This window comes from Eriocheir sinensis, chromosome 9 (genome assembly GCF_024679095.1).
Source record: "Eriocheir sinensis breed Jianghai 21 chromosome 9, ASM2467909v1, whole genome shotgun sequence".
Taxonomy (NCBI): Eukaryota; Metazoa; Arthropoda; class Malacostraca; order Decapoda; family Varunidae; genus Eriocheir; species Eriocheir sinensis.
Window position 1 is genome coordinate 24,441,554 of NC_066517.1, and position 18,914 is coordinate 24,460,467.

General features: G+C 44.4%; 1 protein-coding gene across 2 annotated transcripts in view; it reads right to left on the reverse strand.

The window, feature by feature from the left end:
* Positions 1-7,186: 7,186 nt before the first annotated feature.
* The window catches only part of LOC126996227 (hemicentin-1-like), a 134,677-nt gene continuing 122,949 nt past the window's right edge, over positions 7,187-18,914 (reverse strand). For both annotated transcript variants that reach the window (XM_050856574.1, XM_050856573.1), the window contains exons 10-14: positions 17,624-17,783; positions 17,134-17,427; positions 16,318-16,989; positions 10,294-10,439; positions 7,187-8,957 (exon numbers count right to left, since the gene is read on the reverse strand). In XM_050856574.1, coding sequence (XP_050712531.1) covers positions 8,670-8,957; positions 10,294-10,439; positions 16,318-16,989; positions 17,134-17,427; positions 17,624-17,783 — 1,560 coding nt within the window. In that variant the 3' untranslated portion in view covers positions 7,187-8,669. The remainder of the gene's footprint in view (positions 8,958-10,293; positions 10,440-16,317; positions 16,990-17,133; positions 17,428-17,623; positions 17,784-18,914) is intronic.

The following is an 18,914-nucleotide window of genomic DNA, read 5'->3' on the forward strand; positions in this document are numbered from 1 at the left end:
GGAGTAGAGAGACGGAGTGGAGAGATGAAGAGATGGAGTTGGAGATGAAGGGAGGGTGTTCGGAGGTGGACGAGAGGGTTGTCAGAGAGAGAGAGAGAGGGGGGGGGGGTAAAGGAGGAGGTGTAGGTATGACTGGCAGACAATCCGAGCGGTGGTGCTTCGGTTTATCCACTTATGAATCGTTCCGAGCCGGGGTTCGAACTGGGCCGAAGCGGACGAACAAGATTTAACGGCTATTGACTTGCTGGTCCATGGTGCGTGTTTGTGAATTTAATAATTAACTATTCTTTATATTATTACTCATACTACTACTACTACTACTACTACTACTACTACTACTACTACTACTACTACTACTACTACTACTACTACTACTACTACTACTACTACTACTACCACTACTACAGTTACCACCACCACCACCACCACTACTACTACTACTACTGCTACTACTACTACTACTACTACTACTATAATAATAGAAAAAGACAGGGCAAGTTCTTAAGATTCCCACACACACACCCAGACAAAAAAGAAAAAAAAAAGAAAAAGAAAAACGAGAGTAAATCCGCTTAACTCCGCTGCTTCTAAATACAGACCAATTATATATTAAAAAGAAAAAAAAATCCTGCCAGACTGTTTATTAGCGTTGGTAACATTCCTGCCTCGCCGCCCTTGTTCTTAGCTGCAATTCCACCGCCCAGATGATTACCACGGCGCCATGTTTAAAGAATTAGTGTGTGTGTGTGACGGTGCTGGCGGCAGGGAAATGGCATGGCTGTGGTGGTGGTGGTGGTGGATTAGGTGGTGGTGGTGGTATTGGTGGTGGTATGACATGACGGGAAGGTGTAATTGTTAATCTCTTGGTGGTGGTGGTGGTGGTGATAGTGGTGGTGGTGGTGGTTGTTGTTGATGCTGACACACACACTCTCTCTCTCTCTCTCTCTCTCTCTCTCTCTCTCTCTCTCTCTCACCAGCTATGCATGTCTATTCCCTGAGCAAACTTAACCTCACCTCACCTAACCAACAGCTCCACGCGGCTTAGTTTTTACAGCTGGAAATTAGACAGTGCGCGGGGCTGTATATTACCTGGCTCAGACGCCGCCCCTTCCCCACCTTGCCCCGCCCCGCCCCGCCCCGCCAGTGTTACCAGATAATCCTACTCAGCACCTCAGCACACTTAACATTTTCCCTGTTTCTGACCTAAAATTATCGCAAAAAAACATCAACAGTCATCGATAAGTATAAGTGAATGTCGTTATATAAGTGTGAGTACGATAGTTTTTGGTCAGGAGTCGGGAAGTGCAAGATGCTGAACACGATAATCTGGTGATGTCGTTCTCACACTGTGTAATTTATGCCCGTATGTTGCTCGTGTGTTGCTGTCCGCCACGCCTGCATTATGTTGCGCGGTGTTGCGTTATTATTTTTTTTGGTCTGTGGCTTTATACGAGGTGGTTATTGTTGTTGTTGTTGTTGTTGGGGTTAGGGCGTTGATGTTTTTTTTTTTATTTTTTTATTTTTTTAGTTTTTTTCCTTGCTCAGCTTTGCCTAATCATCCACCGCTGCACCATTTTTTGTTAGGCCTATGTGGTTTTATTTTTTTCTCCTGTATTCTTTTCTTTTTTCTTTTTTCTTATTATTTTTCTCTCATTCATTCTTCTATTTTTTATTATCTTTCTTTTTCTTCTTCTTCTTATTTTTCTTATCCTTATTTCTTCTTCTCATGCACTTTTCTTTTTCCCTCTTCCTTTTTTTTCCTTCTTTTTCTTCTTATTAATATTCTTATCCTTATTTCTTCTCATCCATCCCTTTATTCGTGTTTTTCTTTCTTCTTTTTCTCTTTTTCCTATCATTTTTATTTTTCATATTCTTATTATCATTATTTCTTATTATATTTCTATTTCTATTCTATTTCTTATTCTATTCCTATTATTCTATTTCTATTTCTGTTTCTTATTCTATTTCTATTCTTTTTCTATTTCTAATTCTATTTCTATTATCTCTTTCTTATTCTATTTCTATTCTATTTCTATTTCTTATTCTATTTCTATTATTCTATTTCTGTTATCTCTATTTCTCATTCTATTATTTCTATTCTTATTATCATCATTTTCCTTATCATCTTTACCGTTTCCTGTTAACCTAAGACGAACCTTCACACACACACAAGGTCTAAACTTCACTAAACTTCACCGTTCAATATAACTTACGATGGTTGAAAATTGTTTGTGGTGGCGGGCGGGACTGAACGTGGGTCCTCCTGGTCGCCGCACCCGCACACCGACCACTCAGTCTCTGTCCTTTGGCGGTCGGAAGCTCTGTACCTTTATCTCCGTCCTTTCATCTGCTCATTCGTCCTTTCATCTCTCTCTCTCTCTCTCTCTCTCTCTCTCTCTCTCTCTCTCATTTATACATTTATCTCCCTTTTTTTATGTATTTTCTTTTCCTTTCTCATTCTTTTCCTTCTTTTATATTATTTTTCTCCATTTTTTGTGTTACTCTTTTTTTTCTTTTATCCTAAGAGCCCTCACTGTCTGCCTCTGTGTGTGTGTGTGTGTGTGTGTGTGTGTGTGTGTGTGTGTGTGTCGAAGTTGATTGATTTCTCTGTCTAAAAACACACACACACACACACACACACACACACACACACACACACACACACACACACGTCACTGCTCGGGTATATTCGCTTTTCAGTATATCGTCATATTTTCCGAATTATCAACCTGACGCATGTACGTATATTGCCCTTCATTGGCCGCCTTGCAATTACATTTCAGACTCGAGGACGAAGAGAGAGAGAGAGAGAGAGAGAGAGAGAGAGAGAGAGAGAGAGAGAGAGAGAGAGTGGAGTGGATGGGTGAAGGAAGAGGAGAGGAGAGAGAGGATGGAAAGGGAGTAGGAAGGGAAAGATAAGGTGAAGGGAGGAAGGGAGAGAAAGAGAGAACGAATGAAAAGGAAGGAAGGGAGGAACAGAGAGGATGATAGAAGTGGGTGAAGGAAGGGAGAGAAGGAGAGAAAGGAGAGAATTGGAGGAAAAAGGGAGAGAATAAAGGATAAAAATGAGCTGAACGGTGGAAGAAAAAGGAGAGAAAGGAAGGAAGGAAGGAAGGAAGAGAGAGGGTGAAGGAAGGGAGAAAAGGAGAGAAAGGAGAGAAATGGAGGAAGAAAGGAAAGATGAAGGGAGAAAGGGAAAGGAAAAGAGAACAAAAAGGAGCTGAACGGAGGAAGGAGATAAAGAAAAGGATGGAAAGGGAGCAGAAAAGGACGGAATGAAGGAAGGGAGAGAGAGAGAGAGGGTGTGTGATTTGGATGAATAGACGGAAAAAAGGGAGGGAGAGGGAAGGAAGGAAGGGAGGAAAAAAAAAAGTGGAGGAGGAATTAATAGAGCAGTATTGTAAAAGCCTCCTCCTCCTCCTCCTCCTCCTCCTCCTCCTCCTCTCCTCCTCCTCCTCCTATTTCCTCTCCTCCTCCTCTTCTCCCTCCCTATCTCCACACGTGCCGAGTTCGCTCCTCGATATAACCAAACCCTGAGTTGTTAATATGAGAAATTCCTGGTTTGGGATAGGCGGGGGGTGGGGGGTGGGGGTGGGTGGGGGGGAGGGAGGGGGAGGGGGGGATTTTCATTATTAGCAAAGGAGACACGTGGATCTATTTTTAAGGGGTTCCATAGACACACACACACACACACACACACACACACACACACACACACACACACACACACACACACACACACACACACGTCTGTTATTCCTTTATTCTAAGTTCGTTTCCTATTTCCTATTCCTTTATTCCTGGCTCATTTCTTATTCCCATTCCTTCATTTCTAGTTCATTGCTTATTCCCATTGCTTCATTCCCAGTCAAGTTTTTTCATTGCTTATTCCCATTCCTTCATTCCTAGTTTATTTTTTATTTCCATTCCTTCATTCCTAGTTTATTTTTTATTTCCATTCCTTCATTTCTAGTTCATTGCTTATTCCTATTCCTTCGTTCACAGTCAATTTCTTCATTTCTTATTTCCTTTCCTTCATTCCTTGCTCATTTCTCATTTCTTATTTCCTTTCCTTCATTCCTTGCTCATCTCTCATTTCTATCTCTATTCATAAATATCTAGGGACAGTTTTCACTCTTTTTTTTCACCTCTTTGTGATTCTCAGCGTGAAAAAATAAACCTCCGGAAGCATGAAGCAGAAAATCACAACGTCATATTCTTAAACATTTTGCGGCGCCCGAGCTCACTCATATTTGACACGGCTTTCGTAGGATTTTAGGGGATTTCCAGGGGTAGTTCAATGACCTTTCTGGTAGTGTAACCCTTCCTCCGTACCGTGAACCTAAAGGAACACTCATTAGAACCCTCCCGATCTCCTTTTTGGCATTCGGAAATAAGTCTGACCCTTCAACATATTCGACGCACAAAATTGACAAGGCTTTCGGAGGAGTTTTAGGCATTTCCAGGGGTAGTTCAATGACCCTCCTGGTAGTTTGACCCTTCCTCTGTACCATGACCGACCCTTCCTCTGTACCTTTTTTGGAAATAAAAAAAGTCTTCCCTTCAACATATTTGACACACATATGACAAGGCTTTCGGAGGAGTTTTAGGCATTTCCAGGGGTAGTTCAATGACCCTCCTGGTAGTTTGACCCTTCCTCTGTACCGTGACCCTAAGAAAACACTCATTAGAACCCGACTGACCACCTTTACGGTCTTTGGAAGTAGATTAACCCTCCCTGTACCTCGTTAGAACCCCAAATGATCTCATATTTTTGCCTTTGAAAGTAGATTAACCCTTCCTCTGTACCATGACCCTAAGAAAACACTCATTAGAACCCGACTGACCACCTTTACGGTCTTCGGAAGTAGATTAACCCTCCCTGTACCTCGTTAGAACCCCAAATGATCTCATATTTTTGCCTTTGAAAGTAGATTGACCCTTCCTCTGTACCGTGACCCTAAGAAAACACTCATTAGAACCCGACTGACCACCTTTACGGTCTTTGGAAGTAGTTTAACCCTCCCTGTACCTCGTTAGAACCCCAAATGATCTCATATTTTTGGCTCTGAAAGTAGATTGACCCTTCCTCTGTACCATGACCCTAAGAAAACACTCATTAGAACCCGACTGACCACCTTTACGGTCTTCGGAAGTAGATTAACCCTCCCTGTACCTCGTTAGAACCCCAAATGATCTCATATTTTTGCCTTTGAAAGTAGATTGACCCTTCCTCTGTACCATGACCCTAAGAAAACACTCATTAGAACCCGACTGACCACCTTTTCAGCCCTTGGAAGTAGCTGATGTTGAGGGCGGAAGGGTTGGGGAATGGCGGTCATAAATCCCACGGCCGCTGAGGAGCAAAATTTATCTGTTCTCGCTATGAATGTTATTAATTACTCGTCACTTCCAGGGTTGTGTCTATTCTTCCTCCCTGCTCAGTTATTCTCTCTGTGCCTCCTCCCTTCTTCCTTGCACTTCTCTTCTCTTCTCCCTTCCTTCCCTCCGTTTCTCCTATTCCTTCTTCTCTGTTCGTCCTTTCTCTCCTCCTTTTTCTCTCTCTCCTTCCTTACTGCATTATTCTCTCTATGCCTCCTCCCTTCTTCTTCCTTCCATTTCTCCTCTCTCTTCCTTCCCTCTGTTTCTCCTATTCCTTCTCCTCTGTTCGTCCTTTCTCTCCTCCTTATTCTCTCTCTCCTTCCTTACTGCATTATTTTCTCTATTACTCCTCCCTTCTTCTTCCTTCCATTTCTCTTCTCCCTTCCTTCCCTCTGTTTCTCCTATTCCTTCTTTGTTCTTCCTTTCTCATCTCCTTTCTCTCTCTCTCTCCTTCCTTATTGCATTATTCTCTCTATGCCTCCTCCCTTCTTCTTCCTTCCATTTCTCTTCCCTCTTCGTTCCCTCCTTTTTCATTATTCCTTTCTATTCTTCTTTCTCACCTCCTTTCCCTCTTCCTCCCTTCCGAATTCTTCCCTCTTTGCCTCCTCCCTTCTTCTTCCTTCCACTTCTCTTCTTTGTCCTTTCCTTTCCTCCCTTTCTCTTATTTCCTCTTTCTCTTTTCTTCTTTATCACCTCCTTTCCCTCTTCCTCCCTTCTGAATTATTCTCTCTATCCCTTCTCCCTTCTTCCTTTAACTTATTACTCTTCATTGCTTCATTACTCTCTCTCTCTCTCTCTCTCTCTCTCTCTCTCTCTCTCTCTCTCTCTCTCTCTCTCCTTCTAAGCTTTCAGAGGTACGACGGAGAGAGAGAGAGAGAGAGAGAGAGAGAGAGAGAGAGAGAGAGAGAGAGAGAGAGAGAGAGAGAGAAGGAGAGTAAGAGAACGAGAAAAGAAAAAGAACATTTGAGTGCATGAAAAATCTTTTGTGTCTCGTAAATTAGATTCTAGAAGTCTTACTCGTGACTCCAGAGTGTAAATAACGCCGAAGGTAAAAGCTAAGTGGGGGGGTGGGTGGAGGGGGGGGAGGGGGGGACGGCCATTGTCTTTGTTAAATTACTGGCTGAGTGAGTGAGTGAGTGGGGGTCTGTCTGTCTGTCTCTCTGTCTGTCTGTCTGTCTGTCTGTCTGTCTGTCTGTCTCTCTGTCTGTCTGTCTGTCTCTGTCTGTGTCTCATTCTTATTCGTATCATTTATTTTTATTTTTTTGCTGTTTTTTCCTATTTTATTTATTTTCTCTTTATTTGTGTCATTTCTGTTTCTCTCTCAATTGCTGTTTTTCTCTTTATTGCTGTTTCTCTCTCTCTCTCTCTCTCTCTCTCTCTCTCTCTCTCTCTCTCTCTCTCTCTCTCTCTCTCTCTCTCTCTCTCTCTCTCTCTCTCTCTCTCTCTCTCTCTCTTTAAAATGCTACAAAGTTAAATGTTCCGCTTTCATAATTTTTCTATATACACTTTTTTTCTTTTTTACGGTTTTATTTCTACTTTTTAACCACATATTTAATTATCGCTCTCTGTATGTGTGTGTATTCTCGTATTTATTTCTTCATTTTATTATTATTATTATCATTATTATTATTAAAGTGAAGTGCAGTATGGTAGGAAGGAAAGGAAGGGAAGGAAGGTAAGGGAAGGGAAGGAAGGGAAGGGAAGGGAAAGAAGGGAGTGAATGGTATAAGGGAAGGAAGGAAGGACAGAGTAAATGAAGGAAAGGAGGATCGGTATGAAGAAGGAAAGTTAGGAAATAAAAAAAATAAAGAAAACGGGAAGAAAATTAGAAGAAGGGAAGAAAGAAAAGAAAGAAAAGAGGGAGGGAAGAGAAGGTATGATAAGAAAGGAAGCAGTGAAGGAAAAGAAGGATAAGAGAAAGGAAAGAGAGAGAAAAGATATTAAGGAAAAGCGGAAAGGAATAAAAAATATAAAAAAGAAATCAAGGTAAAGCAAATAAAAACACACATTTACGAAGGTATTTTGTCCTTTATTTGTAGCCGTTTCACCATCATCATCATCACCATCACCATCATCATCATCATCATCATCATCATCATCACCATCTCGTTATGTACACTGTCACGGTCCTCACACTCCCTCAGCCACCCTGATGTATACACCTTCACCATCACCTTCACTTTCACTTTCACTTTCACCTTCACCATCACCTTCACCATCACCATCACCTTCACCATCACCTTCATCTTCCTAACACCGATCACCACTGACTCACCTTCCCTCACCTTCTACACGCTACATAAGCAGGTATAAACACTGACCTCTACTCCTCCTCCTCCTGCTCCTCCTCCTGCTTCCTGAGACAAAAAAAAGGAGGATGAAAATCAAAGCGGGCAGTTTCTCTCTCTCGCTCAAAGGGAAAGTTGGGTCTTCGCAGTCTTTCCCGCGTGGGTCTCAACTTTACACTCTTTCATTCCACTTAAGACTTTTTGCATCTATTTATGACCTTTTTTTTCTCTTTTGCAATACAACGATGATTTCAAAACGTAATAGTAATAGTAATAGTACATCCGAGTGGAGGGGGACCTTCGCGCCCACCCCTAAAATAAGGCTTTACATGTATATATATATTTATTTATTGTAATTCTTCACGTTAAATTTATAGAAGAGGAAGTTTCTGGCTGAGGAGTTTTAATGAGGGGGGAGAGAGAGAGAGAGAGAGAGAGAGAGAGAGAGAGAGAGAGAGAGAGAGAGAGTCTTACCCGGGAAATATACACATACATACATACACACATACATACATTGAATAATTACATGATTGGTAGCAAAATACAACCACACATACATATTAAACTTTCCCATTAATAAATACACCGATACTGGAGTGTGTGTGTGTGTGTGTGTGTGTGTGTGTGTGTGTGTGTGTGTGTGTGTGTGTAGTTGTAGTGTTTATTTATATTTATGTTTATCTTTATCTATCTGTATCTATCTTTCAATCTATCTAATTATCTATCTGTCTGGGAGTGCGAAATAACTATGGTCATATTTTATCTATCTTCATTTATCCTATCTATCTATCTATCTATCTATCTATCTATCTGTCTGTCTGTCTGTCTATGTATGTTTATGAATTCCTACTGTATTTCTCTTACTAATTTATTCCTACAAGGTTAAGTGAGGCTTGTAATCAATGTCCATGGTATGTATATGTATGTGTATGTATGTATGTATGAATATGTATGTGTATGTATGTGTGTGTGTGTATGTGTGTACGTCCCTGCATCCCCCTAAACGCAGCTCTCCTCTTCCCTGCGGCGCGTCCAGGGGAAGAGAACCCGGCGGGAGGAGGAGGAGGAGGAGGAGACAGAAGTGGAGGAGAAGGAGGAGGAGGAGGGCAGATAAAGACTCCTCCACCCTCCTCCCCCTGTCTCCCTCTTGGCCTTGGGTAAGGTGCTGGGGGCGTGGCTGGGGGAGGCTTGGGGGCTAAGGGGGGCGTCCTTCCCTGGGGGGCGTGCTGGTTCCTGTTGGGGCGGGAAGTCTGTCGTCCCCTGTGGATGCTGCGTCTGAGTCTGGGTCTGTCCGGGAGAAGGAAGGGAGAGAACACGTGACTGGGGGCTGTGTATAGGATGTCTGGTCTTGCTTATGTTAATTTTTACGTTAAGGAGAAAGAAAACGTAAGAACACAAAGAAGAAAACGTGATTATGGGTTACTTATGTTTTTTTACATTAAAGGGAAAGAAAAGATTAAGAAAAAAGATAAAGCGTTACTGTATATTTTTTTACAGCAATGCAAAATAAAGCAATACAATCCATACAATACTAAATAAGCAATACAAAGTTAATAAGAAAAAAAAACCCACATTCCAGAAAAGAGGGAAAAAAATCATAAATATGCCTTCTTAAAATACTTTGTTGTAGGAGGGAGGAGATGCAGAGGAAGGAAGGGAAGGCTGTTGGAGAGGTGACCAGTGAAACGGACGAAAGAATTAAAACACTAGCTAACTCTTGCATTAGTATGTGGGACAGCTTAGGAATGAGATTGGAGATAAAGTTTTGTGCAGCGAGGGCGTGAGAAGAGTAGAACGGATGAAAGAATGCAAATACCAATCAACTCTTGCATTAGTATGTGGGACAGCTTAGGGGTGAGATTGGAAAGTTTTGTGCAGCGAGGCCACGAGAAGAGTGGAAGGGATGAAAGAATGCAAATACCAATCAACTCTTGCATTAGTATGTGGGACAGCTTAGGGGTGAGATTGGAAAGTTTTGTGCAGCGAGGCCACGAGAAGAGTGGAACGGATGAAAGAATGAAAATACCAATCAACTCTTGCATTAGAGGAACGGATGAAAGAATGCAAATACCAATCAACTCTTGCATTAGTATGTGGGACAGCTTAGGGGTGAGATTGGAAAGTTTTGTTTAGCGAGGGCGTGCGAATGGTGGGTGGAGGCAAGGACTTTAGTAGTTGAGAACAGCAGTTAGTATGAAAGTAGCAAAGTTGGCCCTCGTGAACACCTCCCTTAATACGGATATCAAGAATAAACCTACTCTGCGAAATTAGGTAAAAGAAGAAATCTACTGCTCTCAAATACATGCCGGTTTACGCACGAACAATTTAGCGAACATACATTAGCGTAGAAAAAAGTCTCTCTCTATATGTGTGTGTGTGTGTGTGTGTGTGTGTGTGTGTGTGTGTGTACCGTAGATGGATGCGGTGGACCTAAACAAACATTTTGTCTAATATATGTGCATATTGAACGGCTGCGTGTGTATGTATGTATGTATGTGTGTGGGTGTGGGTGTGGGTGTGGGTGTGTGTGTGTGTGTGGGTGGGTGGGTCAGAGAGAGAGAGAGAGAGAGAGAGAGAGAGAGAGAGAGAGAGAGAGAGAGAGAGACAAACAACTAACACATACCTTGAGCGAACCGGTGGCAAGGAGGGAATATTGCATGTGTTTCCTCTCTCCTCCTCCTCCTCCTCCTCCTTCTCCTCCTCCTTTTTCGTCCTCCTCCTCCTCTTCCTTCGTCCTCGTCGCCTCCCTCGCCCTCTCTTCATCTCCTCCTGAGTGTTGTAGAAAAAAAATTGTGTTACTTTTCCTCAACAACAACAAGAACAACAAAACAACAACAACAACAACAACAACAAGACATAAAAGGTAGTACTCTGTCAACACACACACACACACACACACACACACACACACACACACACACACACACAGAAATACATATCCGCAAATTTAGCGGGGCGGGGAATGTATCGACGCCCCCCTCCCCCCACCCCCCTCTCTCTCTCTCTCTCTCTCTCTCTCTCTCTCTCTCTCTCTCATTTGGTCATTTATTCACATACCAATCATACCTTTTCTTCTTTTTCTCTTTCTTTCTTTTTCTTTTTTTCTTTCTTTCTTTCTTCCTTTCTTTCCTTTCCTTTTCCTTCCATTCATCTATTATTCCCTTTCCTTCCTCTCTTCCTTTCTTCCTTCATTCCTTCCTTCCTTCATTCCTTCCTTCCTTCCCTCCTTCCTTCCTTCCTTCCTCCATCAGCTTCATATTTCCTTCTTTTTCTCCTTCACACAATTCCATTATTTAATTTTTTTTATTTTCTCATTTTTCTTGTTCGTTCTTCCTCCTCTTCGAGCTGTCCACCCACATCTTCGCAATCCTCCTCCTCCTCTTCCTCTTCCTCTTCCTCTTCCTCTTCCTCCTCCTCCTGCTCTTCCTTCTCCTCTTATTTTCTCCTCCTATTTTTCTTCTTGCATCTTGTTTTCCTTTTCCTCCCTTGCCTCCCCTCCCTTTCCTCCCCTCCCTTACCTCCTCCAATATATCTTTTGTTTTTCTCTCCTTCATATTTCTGTCTTTTGCTTATCGTTCGTTCCTCTCTCTCTCTCTCTCTCTCTCTCTCTCTCTCTCTCTCTCTCTCTCTCTCTCTCTCTCTTCCTTCCTTCCTTTGTTTTGTTCGTTTTTTTTTTTCCTCCATTTTTTCCTTCCTTCCTTCCTTTGTGTTTTCCTATCTTTCCTTCTCTCCTTCTCTATCTCTTACCCTCTTTCCTCCCTTCCTCTTTTCTTCCCTTCTCCTCCTCCCTTCCTCTCCCACCATCCTTCCTTCCTTTCTCCCTTTCTTTTCTAATCATTCCTCCATCTCTTAACTTCCTTCCCTCTCCCTTTCCTTCCCTCCTCCCTTCCTCTCCCACCTTCCTTCCTTCCTGCCTTCCCTTCCTAACCCTTTGACGCAGGTAAATGTTGTTAGCAAAAGGGTAAAGCCGAAGTTGACAGGTTCACAGGCAGGAGAAGTCTTGGATGCTGATGTCTGGAGATATTGTGTGTTTGAGGAAAAGAAGATAGGGGGGAGGAGGGAAGGGAAGGGAGGGAAGGAGAAGCGGATGAAAGTAGAACGAGGAGGATAGGGACGGATGGAGGGAAGGAAGTGGATGGGATGAAGGAGGAATGAAGGAAAAAGGAAAAGAGAGATAAATATTGTTAGTGAAAGATTGCAAGGAAGGGAGATAGGAAGAGGGGGAAGAATGGAACAGGTGGAGGGAAGGGGAGGAGGACAGGAACGAGTGGAGAAAAGGAAAGGAAAGGAAGGAGTGGATGGGATGAAGGAGGAATGAAGGAAAAAACTAAGGGGAAGATAAATATTGTTCTTGAAAGATTTATGAAAGAAAGAAGAGAAAGAGATAGAAGAAAAAGCCGGAAAGGGAAGGAAGGGGAGAAGGAAAGGAACGAGAATGGAAGAGGAGAGAGAAAGAGAGGAAGGAAGGGGAGAAGGAAAGGAACGAGAATGGAAGAGGAGAGAGAAAGAGAGGAAGGAAGGGGAGAAGGAAAGGAACGAGAATGGAAGAGGAGAGAGAAAGGAACGAGAATGGAAGAGGAGAGAGAAAGAGAGGAAGGAAGGGGAGAAGGAAAGGAACGAGAATGGAAGAGGAGAGAGAAAGAGGGGAAGGAAGGGGAGAAGGAAAGGAACGAGAATGGGAGAGGAGAGAGAAAGAGAGGAAGGAAGGAAAGATGAAAAGATAGACAAGAAAAGAAGTTGGCAGTGAGAAGAGAAGAGAAGAGAAGAGAAGAGAAGAGGAGAAAGAAAAAAGGAAGGGAAGGGATGGAGAAAAACAGACAGTGAATAATAGGGAGACGATAAAGAAATGCAAAATGGGAGAGGAAAAGACAGAGAAAAGACAGGAAAATGAAAGAAGGAAAGGAGGAAAAGGAGGAGGAGGAAGAGGAGGGAGGGAAGGCTTGAAGGGCAGGGAAGGCGAGTGATAGAAAGATAGACAGATAAAAAAGGAAAAAAAAGATAGAAAAGAAAAAAAATGGCATTGGGAAGAGAAGAGAAGAGAAGAGGAGAAAGAAAGAAGAGAAGGAAGGGATGGAGAAAAGATGAAAAGCAAATAATAGGTAAATGAGGAGGGTATAGAAGATGGGAGAGGAAAAGATAGAGGAAACACAGAACATGAAGGGAAAGGAGGCGAAAGAGGAGGAGGGAGGGAAGGCTTGGAGGGCCGGAGAGGCGAGTGTTGCAGTGGAGGAGGAGGAGGCAGCAACATACCCAGGCAACACACAGGCAACACACAAACAACACAAGCAACACACAGGCAACACAAGCAACACAAGCAACACAAGCAACACATAAGCAACACAGGCGCAACACATAGACAACACACAAGCAACACACAGGCAACACTCAAGCAACACACAAGCAACACAGGCGCAACGCAAGCTCAAGGTTTAAGCCGTGAATGTTGATGTCAGGGAAATATTGTGCGGGAGGCGAGACTCGTTCCTCCTGGAGCGGCGCGGAATGTCTTGATGATAGGGGAAGGTCGGAGGGAAGGAAGGGAGGAGGAGGAGAGGGGAGAGCAGGAAAGGGAAGGGAGCGAGTGGAGAGAGGAGAGGGGTAAAAAGAGAAGAGAGGGAAGGAGATAGAATGGAGGGAAGGACAAGGGAAGGAGGGAAGGGAGGGTTAAATGGAGAGGGGAGGGGTAGAGTGGAGGAAGGGAAGGAGGTAGAGTAGAGGGAGGAAGGGAGAGAGGGGTAGGGAAGGGTAATCAAAAGGGAGGGAAGGGTTTGAAGGGAAGAAAAGAGGGAATTTCACAAAGCTTTCTGTGGTTGAAGGAAGAAGGGATGGGAAGGGAAGGGAAGGGTTAGATGAAGGGAAGGGATAGGAAGGGGAAGGTGAAGAGTAGGGCTAGATGAAAGGAAGGGATACGAAGGGGAAGGGAAGGGAAAAAAGAGAGAGAGAGAGAGAGAGAGAGAGAGAGAGAGAGAGAGAGAGAGAGAGAGAGAGAGAGAGAGAGAGAGAGAGAGAGAGAGAGAGAGAGAGAGAGAGAGAGAGAGAGAGAGAGAGAGAGAGAGAGAGAGAGAGAGAGAGAGAATAAGTTAGAGGCTAAAACAGAATAAGAGATATAAAGAGAGAGAGAGAGTGGAGGAAACGGAGGAAAGGAGGTACAAAGGATAAGGAGGGAAAGGGAGAATGTCTTTTGGATGAGGGTCAGAAAGTTAAGACTGAAGGAGGTTATGGATGAGATGAAAGGAGGGACGGAAGGTTATGAGGCAGTGTGGAAGAGGAGGAGGAGGAGGAGGAGGAGGAGGAGGAGGAGGAGGAGGAGAAAAGATGGATAGGAAGCGAAAAGAAAAATGGAAAGTGAGTCGACGAGGAGAAAGAAAGAGAGGAGGAGGAGGAGGAGGAAGAGGAGGAGAAAAGTATAAAGGAAATGGAAGAGGAAAAAAAGAAAGAGGAGTAATGGAGGAGAAGGGAAAAAAAGAGGAAAGAGGAAAATAAAGAGAGAAAGGAAAAAAACAACGGTAAGAAAGTTTTGAGGTAACATGGAGGAGGAGGAGGAGAGAGAGAGAGAGAGAGAGAGAGAGAGAGAGAGAGAGAGAGAGAGAGAGAGAGAGAGAGAGAGAGAGAGAGAGACCAACCAGCCGACCAGCATTAGCCCCCGCAAATAATATATAAATATATATATATATATATATATATATATATATATATATATATATATATATATATATATATATATATATATATATATATATATTTTACCAAAGGAGCACAAGGGACCGAAGTTTATACAAGGCCAAAATTTATAGGAAGAAAAAGTCGGTCAAGGTAATTTTTTTGAACTCCGGCCAATATAGAGGTTGTTGTGTGGACGGTTTTACTAATATTCTGTGGTGATTTTAGGGATTTTAGGGGATTTTAGGAATTTCTGGGAGGATTTTGGGGAATTTGGTGATTTTTTTGATGATTTTGGGGGATTTTCGAGATTTTTGGGAGGATTTTTGGGGAATAGGTAATTTTGTTGATGATTTTTGGGTATTTTATGGATTTTGGGAGGATTTTGGGGAAATTGGGGATTTTTGTTGATGAATTTTGGGTTATTTTGGGGATTTTGGGGAGGATTTTGGGAAATTTGGGGATGTTTATGATTTTTGGTGATTTTAGGGATTTTGTTAATATTTTGGGGTGATTTTAAGGGATTTTGTTAATATATTTCTTTGGGAGTGATTTTTTGGTGGTAGAGATTTTGAACGGGATTAATTTATTGTTGGTATTGTTTACTTATTATTGTTCTTTTCATTATTATTATTATTATTATTATTATTATTATTATTATTATTATTATTATTATTATTATTATTATTATTATTATCAATCATCTCCGTCATTTTTTCATCGATCTCGTTTTCTTCTTTTTTCTTTTTTATTTTCTTCTTCTTCGTTATCTTCTTGTTCTTGTTCTTCTTCCTACTACTACTACTACTACTTCTCCGTCCTCCTCCTCCTCTTCCTTATCCCTCCTCCTCATCAGTGTTCTTGTCCTTTGCATTCCTCCTTCATTATATAAGTTTCCCTTCAATAATTTTTTTTCGTCAGTCTGGCATCCCGTTTTCTTTTTGGCTTCCTTTCAATCCAGAGTCAAGGAGTTTCAAGACAATATCTTTTTTTCTTCTTTTTCCTTTTTTTCTTTTTTCTTTTCTCGACCGACTTTCCTTTTTTCTTTATTTCTTTTTTCCCGTGTTTGTTTTCAGCTTGGAGAGACCCTCGAAGTCTGTTTGTTATTTGAGGAAGGAAAATTAATCTTCTCTCTCTCTCTCTCTCTCTCTCTCTCTCTCTCAACGTTGTGTTTTCCTTTTCTTTCAATTCCAGACCATTTTATTTTTTCGTTACTGTGTGTGTGTGTGTGTGTGTGTGTGTGTGTGTGTGTGTGTGTGTGTGTGTGTGTTTCGTTTTTTTTTCATTCTTTTTATTATATTTGTGGTTTTCATATTGCTGCTTCATCCTCATTATCTTCTTCTTCTTCTTTTTTCCTCGCGAGTCACATTTCCTCAAGATTATTATTTGCCATCGTCATTTTCCTCTTGTTTTCTTTCTCTTATTTCTCTTTCTACTCTCATCTGTTCCTCCTCCTCCTCCTCCTCCTCCTCCTCCTGCTCTTGTTGAAACACGGACTGCTCCTTCATTTTTTCCTCCCACTTTTTCCTCCTCGGCTTTATCTCAAAACATCTCGTCCGCTTCTTTTTTTTCTTACTCGTACATTTTTAGCGGCGTCTTGTTGGCCTTCCCGTCAGGGCCTGAAGAATGCGTTGGTTTTTGAAATGCTAAATAAGGTGTGTGTGTGTGTGTGTGTGTGTGTGTCGTAAATTCACACACACACACTGAGCGGTGAATGTCAAGAGGAGGAGCCCTCTTAGCTCTTTTCACGTTATCACGTTATCTCCTTGAACACCTGGCAAACAACTGACACACCTTGCACTCTTTAAACACCTTGCACCCCCGGCACACCATGCTCACCTGACACACCTGGCAAACAACTGACACACCTTGCACTCTTGACACACCTTGCACTCCTGGCACACCATGCTCACCTGACACACCTGGCAAACAACTGACACACCTTGCACTCTTGACACACCTTGCACCCCCGGCACACCATGCTCACCTGGCCCCCGCACGAGGGTCACGTCGGGCCGCGACCGCCGCCCTTGTCTCTTCACTTCTGGTTGTTGTTGTTGTTGTTGTTGTTGTTGATGTTGCTGCTGCTGCTCTGTTTGCGTCTGGCCGCCGCCCTGGGCCGGATCCATGTAAAGGAGGCTGGTGGTGTGTGCGTGCGTGCGTGTGTTGGCACGTGATCGTGCCAGAAGCAGCAGCAGCAGGGAGCAGGCCAGCAGGGAGGCCAGGGCCCCCGCCACGGCGCCCAGCACAGGCGTCAGCACGGCCAGGTGGTCGGGCGGCCACGCCTCGGCCACCACGGGGCTGGTCCGTTTCTCGGCCACGTCGATGGGCGTGAGGTGCACCAGCACGGTGGGCTGCGCGGCGCCCTGGGCGTTGGCCGCCACCACGGCCAGCCGGTACTCCCGCCCCGGCCGCAGCCCCGTCACCGTGAAGTGCGGCTCCGCCTGGTCCTGCAGCGCCGCCAGCAGCCGCCCGCCGATCGCGTCCTCCTCCTCGCCGTCCTGTTCCTGCCGCTGCCCGGGCGCCGGCGCCTCCCGCACCTCCAGCGTGAAGGTCTGCTCCAAGCCGCCGCCCCACCCCGGCTGGCACGCCACCACCACGCGCCCCGCCGCGCCCACGCCCTCCCACGCGCTGCAGTTGTCCACCGGCTCAGGCACGTCTGGGGAAGGAAAACGTAGTGTGCTGAGCCGCCCGGCGACGGCACCACCTGACCCCCCTCCCCCCTCCCGTCCTTTCTCCCTTGTATATCTCACCCCCTCCCTGCCTCAGCCCTACCCACGTGGCAGCCATCCCTGGCACTTACTCGCGGGCACGACGTGGAAGACACACGGGTGTGCCTGCAGTGCCACCTGGTTGGAGGCCCAGCAGAGCAGCGAGCCGAAGTCATGATGTGTTTGCGGCGTGTAGGCGGCCACGCTCTCGCCGCCGCGGGAGGTGATCACGTCCTGGCTCAGCTCCAGGTACTCCGTGGACGTGTTGAACACCCAGCGGAAGGAGGCGGGCGGCGGGAAGGCCTCCACGCGGCAGGACACGTTAACGGCCTGGCTGAGCGTGGCGCCGTACACCCACTTCTGGCCCGCCGAGCACACCGGCGCGACTGTGGGGGAGAAGAGGGTTAGGGCACGGCAGGGAAGGGCAGGTTGTTAGGTTAGGGCACGGCAAGGCAGGGCAGGGAAAGGCAGGGTAGGTTAGGTCAGGTTAGGTTAGGTCAGATTACGAGAGGGCAGGGCAGGGCAATGCAGGGGTACTTCTGCACACACACACACACACACACACACACACACGGTACGCACACTTGACGGCCAGGTGGAGCGGCTTGGAAGCGTCGCTGCCCTGCGTGTTGGTGGCGGTGCAGGTGTAGTCGCCCGTCGAGGCGCGCGTCACGCCCTGCAGCACGAGGCTCTGGTTGCTCTGGATCACGCCCAGAGCAACGTTGTGATGCAGCTCCTCGCCCTGGGAAGGAAGGAACCAACAAGGGAACGCTGGATTACAAGTTACATCGAGCTCAAGTCGACATTATTTCGTCCTGTGCAGAGGAAGAGGAAAAGTGGAAGGAATGGAAAGGGGAATCGAGGAGATTATTCAATTCCTCGCCCTGGGAAGGAAGGAACGAGCAAGGGGACGCTGGATTACAAGTTACACGGAAGTCGGGTTAAGATTATCTGGTCGTATGCAGAGGAAAAGGAAAAATGGAGGCTTGGAAAAAGGGAATTGAAGAGTTTATCCAGCATTGTTCGGGGGTGTACAGAGGAAGAGGAAAGATGAGAGGATGAGAAGAGGAAATGCAAGTGACTTTTAATATAAACAGACTCATCTCATCGTTGCAGAGGAAGAGAAAAAAAATGGAGTCATGGAAAAAGGGATTCAAGAGTTTATCCAGCATTGTTCGGGCGTGTACAGAGGAAGAGGAGAGATGGGTGGATGAGAAGAGGAAATGCAAGGGCTCCTTCCTATAAACAGACTCTTCAGGAAAAGGAAAAATGGAGGCTTGAAAAAGGGAATCGAAGAGTTTATCCAGCATTGTTCGGGCGTGTACAGAGGAAGAGGAGAGATGGGAGGATGAGAAGAGGGAATGCAAGTGCCAGACTCTTCAGGAAAAGGAAAAATGGAGGAATGGAAAAAGGGAATTCAAGAGTGTACCCAACATTGTCTGATCGTGTACAGAGGAAGAGGAAAGATGGGAGGATGAAAAGAGGAGAGGGAATGCAAGTGCTCATTCCTATAAACAGACTCTTCTGGAAAAGGACTGAATACTCTTTTTCATCGACTGTTCTATAGATTTCTGTCACCTCGTTGCCCTTCAGTGGTGGAGAAAGAAGAAAAAAGGTAGACTATAAATGGTTCTCCTTCCACTGAACGGATGAGACAGGAAGGGAATGGAAGGAAGGAAAAGAAGAAGAAGGGGGAGGAGGAGGAGGACAAAGCGGAAGACAAAATAGGAAGAAAATGAAAAAAAATGAATAAAAACAAGAAATATATATATGAAGAAAAAGAAGAAAATTACAAGAAAACGAACAAAAGGTAAAGAAGACAATGAAGACACAATATTACCAACAGAACAAAGTTAATATCCTCACTACGAGT